We start from the raw sequence: 17506 nt of genomic DNA on the forward strand, positions 1-17506 counted from the left end.
TCAAATCTATAAATAACTGCTAAACACTTCAAACAAAAAATGTATCACACTCACATTTAGAAACCAACAATAATAAGAGTAGCATATTTTCTCTACCTTTCTAGCTAACAACTGGATTTCGACATTCAGCTGACGTCATCTAACATTGGAAAACACAACTTCGATCAAGGTCAGAGATTCGGCAATATGCCGTAACATCCGAGACAGACAGTGTCATGGTCACGAGCTAGTCTTGACACACCCAGTCTACAAATATTCGCGTGTAACAAACAAGATAAATGTACAGGCGACTCGCCCCCGATTCACTAAAACGGACACCTAACACTATTTATTATTATTATTAACAAGACCATTTAGTAGAGACAAACCAATGGCCACGTTAGGGATCAACAAATTCGGGACTATTCCCAACCGTGACCCCGCTCTATCCCCACGTTGAGACAGATGAGAATAAATTTCATCCGTCCCACCTTTTCCGACGAGGGGACGGTTGGAACTTATTTAATCTCCTAACGGTTCCATCTGTCACCTTGATGGTCATAGTTGGACTAAGGTGGGACGGATGAAACTTTTTATTCTCATGTGGGGACAGAGTGGTGTGACAGTTGGGAATAATCTCAAATTCGTTATACATGTCGAAAAATAGTGTAAAATAGGTATTATATGAGGAACGCTTAAACAAAACATAATTTATCTGAATAGACTTATAATTATTTAAAAAAAACACAGAGCACAATCTGTTGATCGTAGCAAATCTAAGTCTCCAACAAAATCAGTTCACACGTTCAGGAGTCGAGAAGGAACTAAGTACATCATCTGTATATACGACTAGCTGTTGCTCGCGACTTCTTCCACATGATTAAAAAACGTAGCCTCTATTACTCTGTTATAACCTAGCTTTTTAATAGTGATTTTATTTAAATCGGCCCACCAGTTTGACTTTTTTCAATGTATACAAAAATACAAATCTTTTCTCTTCATAATATTAGTATAGAAGTGTCACGCCGTTAGAATTGATAAGAATAACATTTTTATTGTAACGTCGAGAACTTTAAAAAAAACGTAATTTTTTTTTATAATACAAGGCGGCAAACGAGCAAGCGGCCACCTGAATCCACCGAAGTAGAAAGCGATCGCTGCCCATAAACATCCGCATTTGCAGATGCGTTAACTACCCTTAATTGACGGAGAAGGAGACGCACATAAAAAGGACATTTCCCCTTCCTATGCGTCTCCTCCACTGTCAAATCCACTTTTCCTTCCCATCATTTCCTCTTGAGAAAAGGGTGGAAAGGGAAAGGGAAAGGGACTAAAATTAGGCCTCCGGCCCCACACTTATCAGACGAAACGCGGAATTGCTTCCACTTCACGCCTGTTTTTTGCGTGGTCGTGGTATTACATCGGGCGAGCCGGCCCATTCGTGCGAAAATGTTAAAGCGGGCTCTACCACTGTAGACACAATTCTGTTATCCAGTTAATGTATTACTAAATACATCTATTGTCTTTCAAGAAACAATTACTATTAATTGAATAGAAGTAGAACAGATCAACGCATACTTTGTCCACGTTTCGACACTTTAATGAGTTAATTGCAACGAAGAATACACAAAAGGATTAAGGCTAGGTTGCTGAAGTTTCCCTTTATTTAATAACTAGCTTTCGCCCGCGACTCCGCGTCGAATAAAAAAAAACAAAAGTAAGCCGCCTATGTGTTCTTCCAGACTATTCTCTACACATTTGCAACATTTCATCGAGATCCGTTCAGCCGTTTTAGCTACAAACTCTAACAAACATCCATCCATCTAAACTTTCGCATTTATAGTTAATATTAGTAAGATTACCTAGTGTGATCTATGTTCTATGTGATCTATGTTTCAACGGAGTAAAACTCCGTAGTTCGGAAACGTTTCATGAAGTTATTGAATCAGGAATACTAAAGAATGTTTAAACATTGCTGGGAAGCCAGCCTTAAGTCGCTTCGGTTATAAAACAATAATTTTATAACGAAATCATTATGATTATTTTATTTGCAAGTAATGCCGCGATTTAATTACAATGTAAAAGATAAAGAACATGATGTAGCATATAATATATATTGATAATTTTTATGACAGGATTTTACCTAATTTCGATTATTTTAGTTGACATGTTAATAAAATTCTTTTTATGTTGACTTTAGCCATTTTAAAATAATAGGAGGAAAATTAAAATAACCTAAATTTTCATAGATTAGTTACAGATTTAGTGTCTTTTTTTTTCAAATAAATTACTGTTAGTCTATGACTTATCTTATCTTATTTTTTAAATGTCATATTTTAAGTTATCACTGATGATGCTTTAGTTAATAGGATAATGTGATTAAATGAGTAAAATCCTATGCGGAAGATATTTTCGACGTGCATTGTTTATCGGTCGCGACAGTTCGCAGCGCGAATCCATCGTCTATTCAGTTGTCATTCCGTTACCGCCAAAAGCGCGCGCAAATCGCAAAACATGGCGCGTAAACTCCTCTTACGTCAATTTAAACAACTTCGATGTATTAGGAGATTCTCATCAAGTGTTACTCTTAAAAATCAAGAGCAATATGTTATTAAATCACCGTTAGAAGATATTGTTGTTCCTAATATGAGGTTTTTGGACCGTCTCTGGCTGGAATCGTCGAGTTTTAACAATCATGTTGCAATTGTGAGTTTTTTTTTATATCTAATAAATCATATTTTAACTTTTATTCTATGATTCAAATAAGTCTTGTCTTCGTATTTCCTTAATCGATTTAACCTTCCACTGCTATAACGTGCGAATATCAACAAATATATGCAAATTGAACGTGTTTTAGAACATGAAATGTAAAATTTCGTTTTCAAACTGGACTATGGACTCGAGTTAATTTGTTAATTTTTTTCGCACGTGCAAAACTCACGTATTCATTAAATTAAAATTATTTAATTCCAACAATGTATTTTTAAAGGTTTTTTCAATGAGAATGAGTGATTTAAAAAACATGTTTTATACAATACTAGCTGTTCCCATGCGACTTCATCCGCATAAAGTTATAAAAAAATCATTTTATTGTTCACATTTGTCAAATTATCAATTACAAATGTCAAAATGACACCACATTATAAACCTTGGCAATCTTGCTTCCTTGATGTTGCAAACAACTTATGGTCTTTTTCCCACATTAGGGTTTTTATCCAAACATTTACCCTCTAAGTTTAATGCCGTGAAAATATATAGCCTAAAGCGTGATGTAAGTGTAGGGCTTTTCATTACAAAATGAGTTATTCAAAAATATGCTTTAATTGCTGACATCTTAGGCAACAAAGAAATGTGTGTTTACACTTTATTATAATAGTATAGATAATGTAAAATTATTCGTACATTTTACATAGAAACTTAAATTTATGTTAATTACAGTTGCTCGTAACACAAACATTAATTTATTTCAAAATTTACATATAACACTGGCGAGTTAAATAAAAAATAAAAAACTTCATATTTATTTGCCTTGCACTTTAGACTGACAGATATATTTCCCACCATATTCATTATTATATAAAGAAAATTAACAAGAATTCATACTTTTAATATCCACAAATAAGAATAAAATAGGAATAGACCATCAAAAATCCTAACTAACAAAAATTTCGCATAGCGATAGAATCAATTGAAGATAATACAACACATAAGATAATGTTTTCTATGAAGTTTTTTTAATTACAACTTATTTTGAACAAAGGTCGAGGACAAAATACTTTTTCGTGTATTCGTTTTATTTATTTTTTTACAACATTAACCGCAGTCGTGTTTTATTACTTTTTTTTTAGAAAAGTCTTAACTCATGTCTATAGATTTATTCTTGGATGAGATTTGTTTTTGTCCAAGAATGATGTTATCTACAAGTGTAAACTTAGGTATAGACTTGGGCCTACTCTATGTACCCTATGACTCCCCGGAAAAGGAGACCAATCGCATGATACTTCATTCTTTTAAATCGATTCAGTCGTTTAGGCTCTAGGCTGTGACAAACATTACCGTCTTTATCAGTAAAAAATCGGGTAAAAACATAAATAGCTAAACGTCATATAAAACATATTCATGATGATTGCAACATATGATATACTAGCTTTCGCCCGCGACTCCGTCCGTGTGAAATTAAAAATAATAAAAAAGTATAGCCCATGTTACTAGATAAATAACGTTTATAATGGTGAAAGAATTTTTAATATCGGCCCAGTAGTTTTTGAGTTATTTCAATACATACAAAAATACAAATCTTTCCCCTTTATAATATTGGCATAAATGACAAATTGCGAATATGTTTATCTCTTGAAAAGTGGTATGTAATTGTCAAATAGATAAGACTGCAGTTATTCCATTATCCACTTATCTTAATCTTACACTCAGGGGTGTAGCCTTGTGCTAAGTCCAACTGATACCAGACCGACTGATAAAATTATGATATGTTCTGTCGTCTTGTGAAACCGTCTCACAAATAACAAGAGAGTGCAGTAGACCAATGCAGTACTGCTATTAAACACTGAGAAAACAATACTGTTTCGAACTATCTGTTCAAACAATAAAAGTGCCGACCCACTAGTCTGCTTCACTTTACTGCACGTCAAACTAGTGTTATGGTTAATTTTTAGTTTACCAGCTGTCTCTCGACTCTATCCGCTCGGAATTAAAAGGAAAACAATCGACTGTGTTCTTTCAGACTATATTCTGTATCTATGTCAAACTTCAGCCAGTTCCGTTAAGCCGACTTAGGCATACATAGTAACAAACATTTATCCATCAAAACATTCGCATTTATAACATTAGTTAGATAAAATCGGAACACGTCTTAGTTACAATAATTCAATGGCCTCCTAAGAACATCTAGCAATTGTTTCATTATGCTTTATTCCTAAACGAAAACCGTGATTGTTTCTTCCCATAGTTTTATTAGCATTTGATGTTCATGGAAAATGTTAATTAACTTAGTAAGTTATGTTAGGTGTACATCTAGTATATTGTACGTAATGCTACGTTTACTTTATTCCAGTCCAACGATGGAATTTATCGCTGGACTGGAATAATATCGTGTTGCGTAAACAGAAGTCGCCTTGAAACCCCGTCGCGACATTTAATTTACCACCCAGTTGATCAAATATGCTATCATCATAAAACAATATTATTCATTGTTTTTTTATTAAATCTAAGATAGACACGACATAACTTATTTCTAAAACTATGCAACGTCGATCGTATACTAGCCTTTACGTCCGACCATTACGTAGTCTAGGGTTCAAAGAAACTATAACTAGTCCAAAATTAGGCCACGCGGCCATTCAACTTGTAAGCGAATATATTTGGAAACTTTGATAGCGTGCAGTTTGCAAACGTTAACGTGACGTTGCGATGTAGGATCCCACAATTATGCTTCAACATGTTGCTATGAGAATTTCTCAAACCTGATTGCATTGTATGCGCCAAGGAACATACCTGGGTAGGAATAAGTACGTCGTCCGTACCACTGACGTTTCTACATCAAAATTGCCCATTTTTACTACATTATGTAATATGAAACAGTTCCTTTTACATTTATCGACATTAGATTTTATCATTATTACACCCTGATAACGCAATTAGGTGGTAAAATTGTCCGATTGTCAATTGTCGATTCAAAATGGTTTTTTTATTATATTATGTTATTAGGTGGCAAACGAGTTAGCGGCCACTTGAAACCGCAATGGTGAAGCAACCGCTGTCCATAGGCATTTGTAATTGTAGATGCGTTGCCAACCCTTAGTCGACAGAGGAGACGGACATAAAGAAGACATTTAAACTTTCTATACGTCTCCTCCATTGTCAAATCCACTTTTCCTTCCCATCCTTTCCTGTTTAGAAAAGGGTGGAAGGGGAAAGAGACCACACTCATCAGACGAAACGCGGGAATGTAATATAATTCTTTTGCTACACTCTTACTGGACATATATTACGATTAACGTGTGCTATGTTTGCATCTTGTTTTGCTCACGTTAACCAGTTTTCGCGACACGAATACTTTCAGTAAGGGATAATTATAGCTAGTCGAGTGTCGAGTGCAGATAGACCGGCTTATCTTATCTAAATATTCTGCGAATTCATTCATTCATTTCTAATGAAAAACAGTTATTGCAAATAAAAGTGAACACATTATTAAAAAGTATTTTAATGTCTACACTAAATAGATAGATTTGTATTTTTGTTCATATTGTAAAAACTCAAACTACTTGGCCGATTTCAAACATTCTATACCATTAAAAAGCTACGTTATCAGTTAGTGTCATACATAAGTCATATTTTATTAATTTCACGCGGACGAAGTCGCGACCAGCAGCTAATTACGAATATGAATGAAATTGAAAAGTTAATAGCAGATAATTAAGGAAAAATTAAGATGTTAGAAGTCTTTCATCCTAAGTAAAGAATTACGCTAAATTGGGCAAAATCAGATGCAACGTAAAATCGATTTTGGTTTTTGTAAACTCGCGAAATTTCGAGAACATTTTATTTCTTCAGAATCTGTTTCCAAATCTGAAATAAAGACAAAAATTAAAGCAACAAACAAATTAAGATTTGAACAATATTCTTTTTGATATTACAACTATTGACGTTTTAAAGATTCGAACGACCCCTATATCGTAGAGATAATATAACAATGTTTTGATACATTGCTCCCATTTCTGTTAAAAATATGTAAACAAAAGTACACAAACAAGTAACAGTGGTAGAGCCCGCTTTTACATTTCCGCACGAATAGGCCAGCGCTCGGTGCAATACCCCGAACACATCATGTCATCAATGTGTGTATCAGAAACCTAATTTAAGGGAGAGGATTTGGCGTAGGATGGGACGAATAGTTAAGGGATTAAAATTCTTTTAGACTATTCCCAACCGTCACTCCGCTCTGTCACCACGTGGAGACAGATGTGAGGAAACAGTTTCACCCGTCCCACCTTTTGCGACGAGAGGTCGGTTGGAACTTTTTTTATTTCATAACGGTTCCATCTGTCACCTCATTGGTGATAGTGGGAATAAAAGGTGGGACAGATGAAATTTTTTATTCTCATGTGGGCGGAGTGAGGGTTGGGAATAATCCATTCTTTCTAAGCGTTTCCTTCCCTGTTGCTTGAAGGTAGGCATCCCATCAGCAAATGATGTCTGAGCAAACGTTTGCTTTTGTATTTTAACGTATTTCGGACCATTATGATGGTCACCATATACTATAAAAACATAACTACAAGATAAGATACAAAAATTTCTAGTTTAATAAATTAAATAGTAGTGTTGCCATGTTAATTAACAATCTATACTAATATTTATTATACAGAGGAAATATTTGTATTTTTGTACGTATTTGATTCATGCAAAAACCACTGGTCATATTTAAAAAAATCTTTCACCATTAGAAAGGTAATTTATCTGTGGGTAATTAGTTATAATGAAATAAATTCTTTCAAAACACTAGCGAATAAACTAACAATTAGAATCACATTATTCTTCATACCGAGATATTGTATTCAATTGTTTCTTAATTAAGTTGTATTTAAATTATTTTAAAGTAAGTTCAAAGTGCAATTTATTTCTCATGGTTTTTGCTAAGTAATTGTATAGAAAACATTAGCATACAATGACGTAAAATTTGTAATGTAAAGTTTTGTTTTTCTTACATAGACTTTAAAAGTTTACATTTAATAATTCTTTTGATTTATTTATATTCCTATCCGATGACAAGGCAGAAATTTAGTAGGAAAATTATTTAAAAAAAGAACAAAATACGTAAGCAAAAAATCAGTAACAAGATTTGTTACTTACGTTCAATCGTTTAGTGTTTAGGTTACATAAATAAAAACTTACCCGTCATATACCAGTAGGTAAAAATTTAAATCTAAAAATGTTAAAGCAGTGTTAACTCTCAGTTAAATAGTCCGTTTTTTTTTCTATCTATTGTTAAAAAGAAATCGGTACCGTGCCGGTTTAGCGGCGCAACACTACATCATTGACGTAGACGTCCCATCCCTATGACATCTGTCAATGTCAATCTGAAATATTAAGGAAATGCGCGCTATTCCTGGGAATCCGTAGATTGACTATCGAAGTATAATTACGTTGTAAAAGTAAAACTACCGACATTCAAATAATACTGTAATGTCTATTCAAGTTTTATTCATAATCAGGATTGGCTATTATAGCCATAATTGATGAGTTTATTTTAAGCATTCAGTTTTTCCAACAAAGATATCAGTTAATGGCTTTTCTTTTTAGCCTATTATCTTATCTTTTATTCGATTAGACTGCAGGAGATCGGATTATAAAATAATTCACCGATAAACGAGGTCGTATCAAATAGGCGTATATTTTATCGTTAATATCTTTATAAGTCTCATGCACGTGCATATGTTATAAAAAAACTAATTTGAATATGTTTCTTATAGCTTGAATCACTTTGTTGGTCTTGGCTTTTACAATTAGCTTGGCCACGGTCAAATTGCTATGCTACATAATCTTCAGATCATAAAAATAGACAAAACGACTACTAAAATGCCACTACACTCGTCATCAGACTACGCGTTAAAACAAGAATAAAACCATGGTAAAGAACAGAGGGAAATTCAAACTTTAGAATAGTATAGAAGTCAATGAATGTTCAATGTGATAATTAACATCCTTTTTTTCTTTTTCCAGGAATGTGCGGAATCAAAGAAAAACTACACATATCAACAGTTGCAGAAGAATATGGCGGTGTTCGCGACATCGCTAAGGAAGAAACTGGGCTTGAACCCAGGCGATGTGGTCGCGGCAATGCTACCGAATTGTCCACAATTCCCTGTAGTGGCGTTCGGTGCTTTACAAGCTGGATGTGTTGTAACTCCTATTAATCCAATTTATAAAGAACGTAAGTATTTTTAAAATAAAAAAAAACTGGCTTGGTATGAAAAAGTTAAGGAGTAAAAGTTTAGCGTGGTACATAGTACATACATATGTTCAAGTTATGGGATGAATCGCATGTTATAAAGAGAACATTAGTTATGAGTGTAGACCTACACCGGTAGAGGTAGACCAAGAGAGGGGTATAGATTGCTTGAAAGGCAACATAATCAAGAAGGGAGTGACTGAGATGACGAGTTATGTGGAAGACAAAAACCTATTGCGCCGACACTACGGGAGTAGGATAAGGAGGAAGATGATGATGATGGCTTGGATAATTTTCCCCAGAGTCTGCAAATCTCTGGGTACAGTTTAACTACGATTTACCTTGGATATTTACAGTTTCGATTTGCTCCAATAATTAATATTTAAACTTTATATTGTAATTACTTGATTTTATTTGTATTTGCTCCCGGAAGAGTAACATTGTAATATTCGATGCTGTTGTTTACGTTTGCCAAGGTTTACAAAATTAGCAATAATGACCTCACTTCAGTCGACGATCAAGATCAACAGCCTTTAGACGGTCGTATTAAAATACGTAACAGTAAACATGATCAGGGACATAATTTGCATCGTTTTTAACGTAATAAAAGCAAAACAAACCTTGGATATACCAGTAGACTGAGTACGATATATGTTTCACGAATTTTAGCTTATTTAACTAATGGCTGGTTTCCTAGATACGATTAGCAATTCGTTAGTGTTTTTTGTTAGATAACTTCATGAAACTCGTTACCGAACTACATAACTTGATTTTTAACATGTTTAAATATAGGCCAATAAAACAGTAATGAATCACTAAGTAAAATAAATGAAGAAGAAGCTCTCGCTAGACAGTTGAGCCCGATTCAAAAGGCGGTTATTTTAGAAACCGCACTGACCACTGGTTGCTTGAGTCATCGGATTCCGCAGCCGGTGTTGTTCTATTTTTTATATGATATGTTTTTTTAATAACAAATAATTTTACTTAAGTTACTTAACTTTAACCGATTAGATTTTTATTAGTACATAAAACATTTACTTTACAATTATTTTTAACTGCATAACATGAATCTAGTTTATAATGAAAAAATAACAGTGGTAGTGGTAATAAATTAACAGTGGTAGTGCCCGCTTTAACATCTTAGCACGAATGGGCCGGCACGCCCGGTGTAATACCACGACCACACAGAAGACAGGCGTGAAATGGAAGCAATTCCGTGTTTCGTCTGATGTGAGTGTGGTGCCGGAGGCCTAATTTAAGTCCCTTTCCCTTTACCACCCTTTTCTTATAAAGAGAGGTTGGGAAGTGGAAGTGGATTTGACGGTGGAGGAGATGCATAGGAAGGGGTAATATCCTCTTTATGTGCGTCTCCTCCTCCGTCGGATAAGGGTAGGCAACGCATCTGCAATTGCGGTTGTCTATGGGCAGCGGTCGCCTTGCCATTTTGGCGATTTCAGGTGACCGCTTGCTCGTTTGCCACCTTATGTTATAAAAAAAAAAAATAAAAACTCTTTATTAAACAAAAAACATTTTTACAAAATTCATTGGGGCTGTCTCCTGAACTAAATATAACAACTGTGTTTCAGGAGACAGGAAAATATATTATATGTAAATTAAGAAATAAAGATATATGAAGGATAATAAACGAAAACCTTAGAAACCCAGCATTAGACTATAATAGTAACTGAGTATATGGTAATCTATAATATGATAGAAGGTCCCAAAGCTATTCATTAGTATTTCTGGTCATCTATTTCACAGTTGTACTATCATTACATTTATTTAGAAGAAGAGCATAATGTAATATGTTATTTCAACCAACGTTATCTTTTATTTTCAGTCGAAGTTACCCATCAAGTTTCAACAACTTGTCCAAAAGCATTTGTTACTATACCACAATGCTACGACACCGTCGTTAAAGGTCTTAAGAATGCTAAAATAGATGCCAAAATTATTATTATTGATAATCCAGCAGCACCAATACCAGAAGGTGCGATACGATATTCGGAAATATCGGAATCTGGTGAAGCAGATTATGGTCTTTTAGATAAAGTTGATAAGAAGAAAGATGACGTCGCTTTTATACCTTTCTCAAGTGGTACTACAGGTTTGCCAAAAGGCGTTGAGATAACTTATGAAAATCTTTTAGCTGCTATTGAAATTATGCAAAATAAGAGGAACTCATATCCGATACTCACTCAAGGTAATTTGTATGTTTTATAATAATAGGGTAAACAAGCATCAGTTGACTAAGGCCTGGTCACCCTAGCTTAAGGTAGGCTGCAAGCCTCTTATGGGGACGTATAGTAAGCTGGTGATGATGACACGAACGGATCGTCAAATGCTATAGGATTCAACGCTTATCCACAATGTAATCGCTTTTTTTGGTCACATTTAGTACGCTAATCTTCTTACATTAATCTTCATTTCATTGATTCCCGATATATATAAATCATATTATTTATAACACGGCTAAAACTCACGTGGGAACTTTCGGTGTAGGCACCGACCAGTTTCAAACCCGTAGGGGGTCCTTCTTCAGGGTGAGTGGATGCCGGGTTTATTCGCTATCGCGTCGCGACGGTCACTGACCGTCACTGACCATATAAACCCGGCATCCACTCACCCTGAAGAAGGACCCCCTACGGGTTTGAAACTGGTCAGTGCCTACACCGAAAGTTCCCACGTGAGTTATAAATAATATAGTATAATGTCTCACGAAAGTTTTAATAAGTTAATATATAAATCAGTTTAATTTTTCAGGTGACTTTCAGGATGTTGTCCCTTGTATACTACCTTTCTTCCACATTTATGGTCTAGTGGTAGCTTTAATTGGACATTTGGCGAAGGGATGCAAACTGATTTCTTTACCGAAGTTCTCTGCGAGCGTGTACCTTGATGTGTTGGATAAACAAAAGCCAACATTATTGTATGTAGTGCCACCTATCGGTGAGTTTCATTTTTTTATAGACTAGCTCTTGCTACCGACTTCGTCCGCTTTAATTTAAAAAACGATAAAAAAGCCAATGTTATTTAATGATAATGTAGCTTTTTAATGGTGAAAGAATTTAAAATCGGCCTATTAGTTTTTGAGTTTAATAAACAAAAATACATTTTTTTTCTCTTTATCATATTAGTATAGACAACTTCGAGCAACAGTAAAGTTGCTACTGTTATCATAATGTGACTTTTTTAATACCTTTTATAGCAATCCTACTTGGCAAGCATCCGGATGTGAAAGCGGAACATTTCGAGAGAGTAAGAAATGTTATATGCGGGGCAGCTCCTTTAGCTGATTCTGATGTTCATGCTATTTTAGAGAAGTGTAAAGTAAGTATTCCTTCTAAAACTTAATTACATTTTCCAATATGATAGTGAAAAATTGTATACAATTTTATTAAAAATAATATTTGATCAAGTTGAATACAGCGCCATCTGTTGAACACGGGTAAAAACTCACACACAGTATGATATTTAGTTATTTTTTTTTAATAGATGGCGTTAAATTATATTACTTTTCTTGAATGTTAAAACGGATGTTTTCAATATTCTTTTCAGCGTAAGGTAGAGTTTTATCAAGGTTTCGGTGCAACGGAGACAACATCGTTAGCGACAACCACACTGATGGATGCACCGATCCTGGATTATTCTGCATGCGGCGTGCCCATGGCCAGTGTCCAGCTGAAGTTCGTTGACCCGCTCACCGGGAATCCTGTTCCTATTGGAGAGGTAAGGGACACGAAACTTGTGATTTTAAGAACGTAACTAAATAACGTAGCATACAATTTTGTAATCGCGAGTTTTTACAAATAACAATTCTCATGTGCATTAACAAGAAGCATAATTGATAATTCTCTTGAGATAACTAAATAATTATAACACTCTCTATCTATAAATTCTCGTTTATACGATTAATTGCCAATAGCTGCCATTAAATAGTTTAGTTTATTTTATAACAAAAGATGGAGCATATTATTTTGTAAAATGTTTAATTACATGTTAATATAAGGTCACTAGATGGCACTTTTGACAACTGATGTAGTACCTTTCAAAGAATGTACCGGTGAAAAATTTCCTTATTGTGCTCCGTCTAAACATTTTTATGTCTTTAGTAAAAGATGACAAAACCACATCAGTAACATTTGGACCGCTTATTTTGAAAGTGGTGTAAGTCCAATAGCACCCCATAAATATGTATTGAAGTAGTTTAATTCGCCTAAAAGAAATATAATAAAACTATTTTTTTATAAAACAATAGAGACATTGCCGGACTTCATACAATTTGCTTAAATTTTTGAATAAACAAATATAACCTCTCGTTACAAATGAAGAAAAAATTGACTTTCGCCACTTTCAAAATAAACCGTCCATTTAAGTAAATTACTTGGTTTCTAGATATTTTTTAAAATATGCTTTAAATTTACAGCCCGGTGAAATGTACGTTAAGAGTCCGACCATAATGAAAGGATATCACAAGAACGAGAAAGCAACCAAAGAGACATTAACTGAAGATGGTTACTTTAAAACTGGCGACTTAGGATATTATAAACCAGAAACTGGACTTTACATAACTGACAGGATAAAGGAGCTAATTAAGGTAATTTTAATACTGCCCACTTATTTAATTTCTCATTTATTTATAGTAAAGAAACAATCCTTTGAAGATGGGATAGAAATATTTTAGGATACTGTTAACTAGTTATGTACCGATGTTTTATGTTATTTTGAGATTTGAAAATTTTCTCCAAAATTTATTGTTAACTAGCAGTTGCTCGCGACTTCGTCCGTGTGGAATGAAAAAATATAGCTTATTTTACTCGGTGATAAAATAGCTTTTTAATGGTGAAAGAACAGTGGTAGTGCCCGCTTTAACATGTTAGCAGTGCAGGGCACGCCCCCAGTAATACGACCACACAGAAGACAGCCGTCAAATGGAAGCAATTCCGTGTTTCGTCTGATGCGTGTGTTGCCGGAGGCCTAATTTTAGTCCCTTTCTTTTGACGAAATCGGCCAATTAGTTTTTGAGTTATTTCAATGCATACAAAAGTCCAAAAGTAAAAATCTTTCCTCTTTAAAATATTAGTATAGATTAATGTCCCATATCCTTAAAAATGTACGTATAATTTCATTTATGCGATAGTAAATAAACATTTATTTATTTATTTATTTATTTATTTATTTATCTTTATAGGGATGCCAACAAAACATATTAAAATAAATATACATACAGTGCTTTAAGTTCAGATAAAAATATCTACACAAACAAGTTTCATTTCTACAATTCAACAAACAATGTGCAAATTACAATTACCTTGCGTTTCTTCTTCTTAAAGTGCCGTCTTCTTCCGAACTTCGGCGATCATTAGAGCGACCTTGCGTTTAAGAAGTCAAAATCAGTCTTTACTAACAATTCTAAATAAAATTTATTGATAAAAGCGAGACAAGTAAAATCTATTTAAGGTTGCGACCTGATGCATTGTAACGTAAAAATTAATACATTCCAGGTTAAAGGTATGCAAGTTGCCCCCGCAGAATTAGAGAGCATACTGCGTTCACATCCTGCGGTACAAGATGCGGCTGTTATTGGTATCCCTCATGAATTATACGGTGAAGTTCCTAAGGCTTTTATTATTCGTAAAAATGGCAAAGAAACTTCCGCAGAAGAACTACAAAGCTTTGTTGCTGATAGAGTAGCGGTGTTCAAGAAGATAGAAGAAGTTGCCTTTGTTAAAGATATACCTAAAACGACAACGGGAAAAATATTGAGAAAAGACTTGAAGAAAATGTATGCATAGTACTTGTGTTTAGGCTGTGATCTAATTTTATATGTGGAATTCACAGTGATATTAAGATGTTGTCTCTTTTTTTGTTTAAGAGAATAAAAGAGATGCCAATATGTTAATACAAATGTTAGCATTGGGTTAAATTTACATTTTTTAAATTAAAATTATTAAGAAAACATATTAATTAGGGGTAAAAACTTATACAAATACGTATAATATTGGTTATTTCGTACTGAAATTTTGAAATTTTATTAAATAGTTATTTATCTGTTTGTTGTATTTTAATGTTTTTATTTTTGGTGTCTTGTTTTTATGGTGTTTGTAATAAAGTACGGCATCAACTGTCGACTTCGTTTTGTAAAATATTTTGTAAAAAGTAACGATAATCGATTACAAGACAATTTTACAGACATTTTAAATATTTTAAAGTGTCCATAATGTCAATAACTGACTGCCATTTAACTGGCATAGACAACACTAACTGGCGCCAGTGATTCAATACAATCTATACCTGGCCAGGGCTACTGTCCAACTGTTCTGGCTAAGTGAACCAGGCATTATGAACACTAACATGTCTAACTAGCTTTTGCCCGCGACTTCTTTCGCGTGTTCTACTAGACTATCCTAGAGGATGACCACTATGTCAAATTTCACCCAGATCCGTTCAGCTGTTTAGGCTACAAACTCCAAAGCATCCATCCATCTAAACTTTCACATCTTACTAATATTAGTAAGATTGTACAATCGACTTGTAACTGATTAACGATGCTTTTTATACATTTTTGATATATTTTACGGAGAAATTAAAGTGTTTTTGAATATCTTCACATTTTGATTTGATTGAAAAAGGTTTGTAAATCTATAAAATCGTTGTTTAGTATTCTTTATAAGAAGTTGTTAGTTTTAAGATATAGGTGTCTTTAATAAGCACTGGATGGTTTAAGGATTTTCCTTCATCATGTTATTAACAAAATAATTATAAAACATGTCTCTAAGGCTTCCAAAATTCTCTCTTCTAAACAGAAAAACCACAAAATACGTTGTTAATTTCAATAAAAGTGTAAATAACCAGTTGTGTGAATATAAAAATAACACATAGCCTAGGCTACTTACTGATAACGTAGCTTTTTGTTTATGCAAGAGTTTTTGAAAATACAAATCTTACCTCTTTATAATATTAGTATAGAAATAAATACACAAAGGTTATATGATATAACGTATAAGCGTTGTTTTTTGTAGAAAATGAATTTTTCGATAAAATTTTTAGTTGAAAAAGGACATGTGATTTTTCCCTTGAATTAAATGAAATAAATTAGAAAATATGGTTATAGGAATTAAGGAAGTTTTTGTATATTTGACTATATTAAAGTTAAAGTCGTGTTATTTATGTATTAAATGTAACAGGGAAAGGATTTTTGTATTATTTTATAACCTGACTTATTTCCTATTCACTTATTGATTTTGCATGAGCGTCGTTGGCTCAGTGGTTTAAGCACTTGACTTGTAATCTACAGGTCTTAGGTTCGAATCCCGCCGCCATGTACCAATATGATTTTCGAATTTTCATATGTACATAAATTACCCGACGTTATTACGGTGAAGTAAAACATCGTGATGCAACCTGCACATATCGGCGAAGAAACTCAAAGATATGTGTGAAGTCGACCAACCCGCACTTGGCCAGCATGGTTGACTATGTCCTAGTCACCCTAACTTAGGGTAGGCTCCGAGCCCCTCGGTGGGGACATATAGTGAGCTGGTGGGGATGATGATGATGACTTATCTATTTTACTGTGTAAACAAGGATAACTCTTTTTTTAATAAAAAGCCTAAAGCATGACGTAAGTGTGGTTACGTCATGCTTTAGGCTGTATATTTTCACGCCATTAAACTTAGGGGGTGAATATTTTGGATAAAAACCCTAATGTGGGAAAGAGACCATAAGTTGCTGCCAACATCAAGGAAGCAAAATTGCCATACTTTGAATACATCATGTCACGTCATTTTGACATTTGCTAATGATAATTTGACAAATGTAAACAATAAAATAAAATTTTCATAAATGCACGCGGATGAAGTCACACGGGAACAACAAGTAATAGATTAAGCAAAAACTTTGTATCGTATTTTAAGAAAATTGGACAAAGGAAACTGAAATAGTTAATGTTGTCAGTGTGGCTAAAATATCAATCCAAATTATCAAAGATTTTATTATAATCGTGATTATCACATTATGAGACAAATTCACAAAAACTTACAAACAACAAAGTTAAAAAGATTTTCTTTTCTTTCATTATAAAAACACATCTTAGTTAAATCACGGATTTTATGTCACATGTTCTCAGCGTAGTGTTGTCGCTTTTTTCTTTACAGTACAATATAATTTACTAGCTTTAGCCCGCGACTCCGTCCGCGTAAAATAATAAAAAAACAAAAGCCTACGAGTTCATCCAGACTATTCTCTACATCTGTACCAAGTTTCATTCAAATCCGTTCAGCCATTTATGCTACAAAGTCTAACAAACATCCATCGGGCCATCCAAACTTTTTTTTTTTTATAACATGAGGTGGCAAACGAGCAAGCGGCCACCCGAATCCGCCAAAATGGCGAAGCGACCGCTGCCCATAGACATCCGCAATTGCAGATACGTTGCCTACCTTTATCCGACGGAGGAGGAGACGCACATAAAGAGGATATTTCCTCTTCCTATGCATCTCCTCCACTGTCAAATCCACTTCCCTTTCCCATCCTCTTCTTATGAGAAAAGAGTGGTAAGGCGTA

General features: G+C 34.1%; 1 protein-coding gene across 1 annotated transcript; it reads left to right on the plus strand.

The window, feature by feature from the left end:
• Positions 1-2463: 2463 nt before the first annotated feature.
• On the plus strand, positions 2464-15701 carry LOC106108772 (4-coumarate--CoA ligase 2-like). Its single transcript, XM_013290032.1, has 8 exons — positions 2464-2685; positions 8713-8923; positions 10782-11144; positions 11705-11890; positions 12150-12271; positions 12500-12670; positions 13368-13538; positions 14446-15701. The coding sequence occupies exons 1-8, from the start codon at positions 2494-2496 to the stop codon at positions 14734-14736; spliced, it is 1707 nt and encodes a 568-aa protein (XP_013145486.1). The 5' UTR covers positions 2464-2493; the 3' UTR covers positions 14737-15701.
• The last annotated feature ends 1805 nt before the right edge of the window (positions 15702-17506 follow it).

Source organism: Papilio polytes, unplaced genomic scaffold (genome assembly GCF_000836215.1).
Source record: "Papilio polytes unplaced genomic scaffold, Ppol_1.0 DF821400.1, whole genome shotgun sequence".
Classification (NCBI taxonomy): domain Eukaryota; kingdom Metazoa; phylum Arthropoda; class Insecta; order Lepidoptera; family Papilionidae; genus Papilio; species Papilio polytes.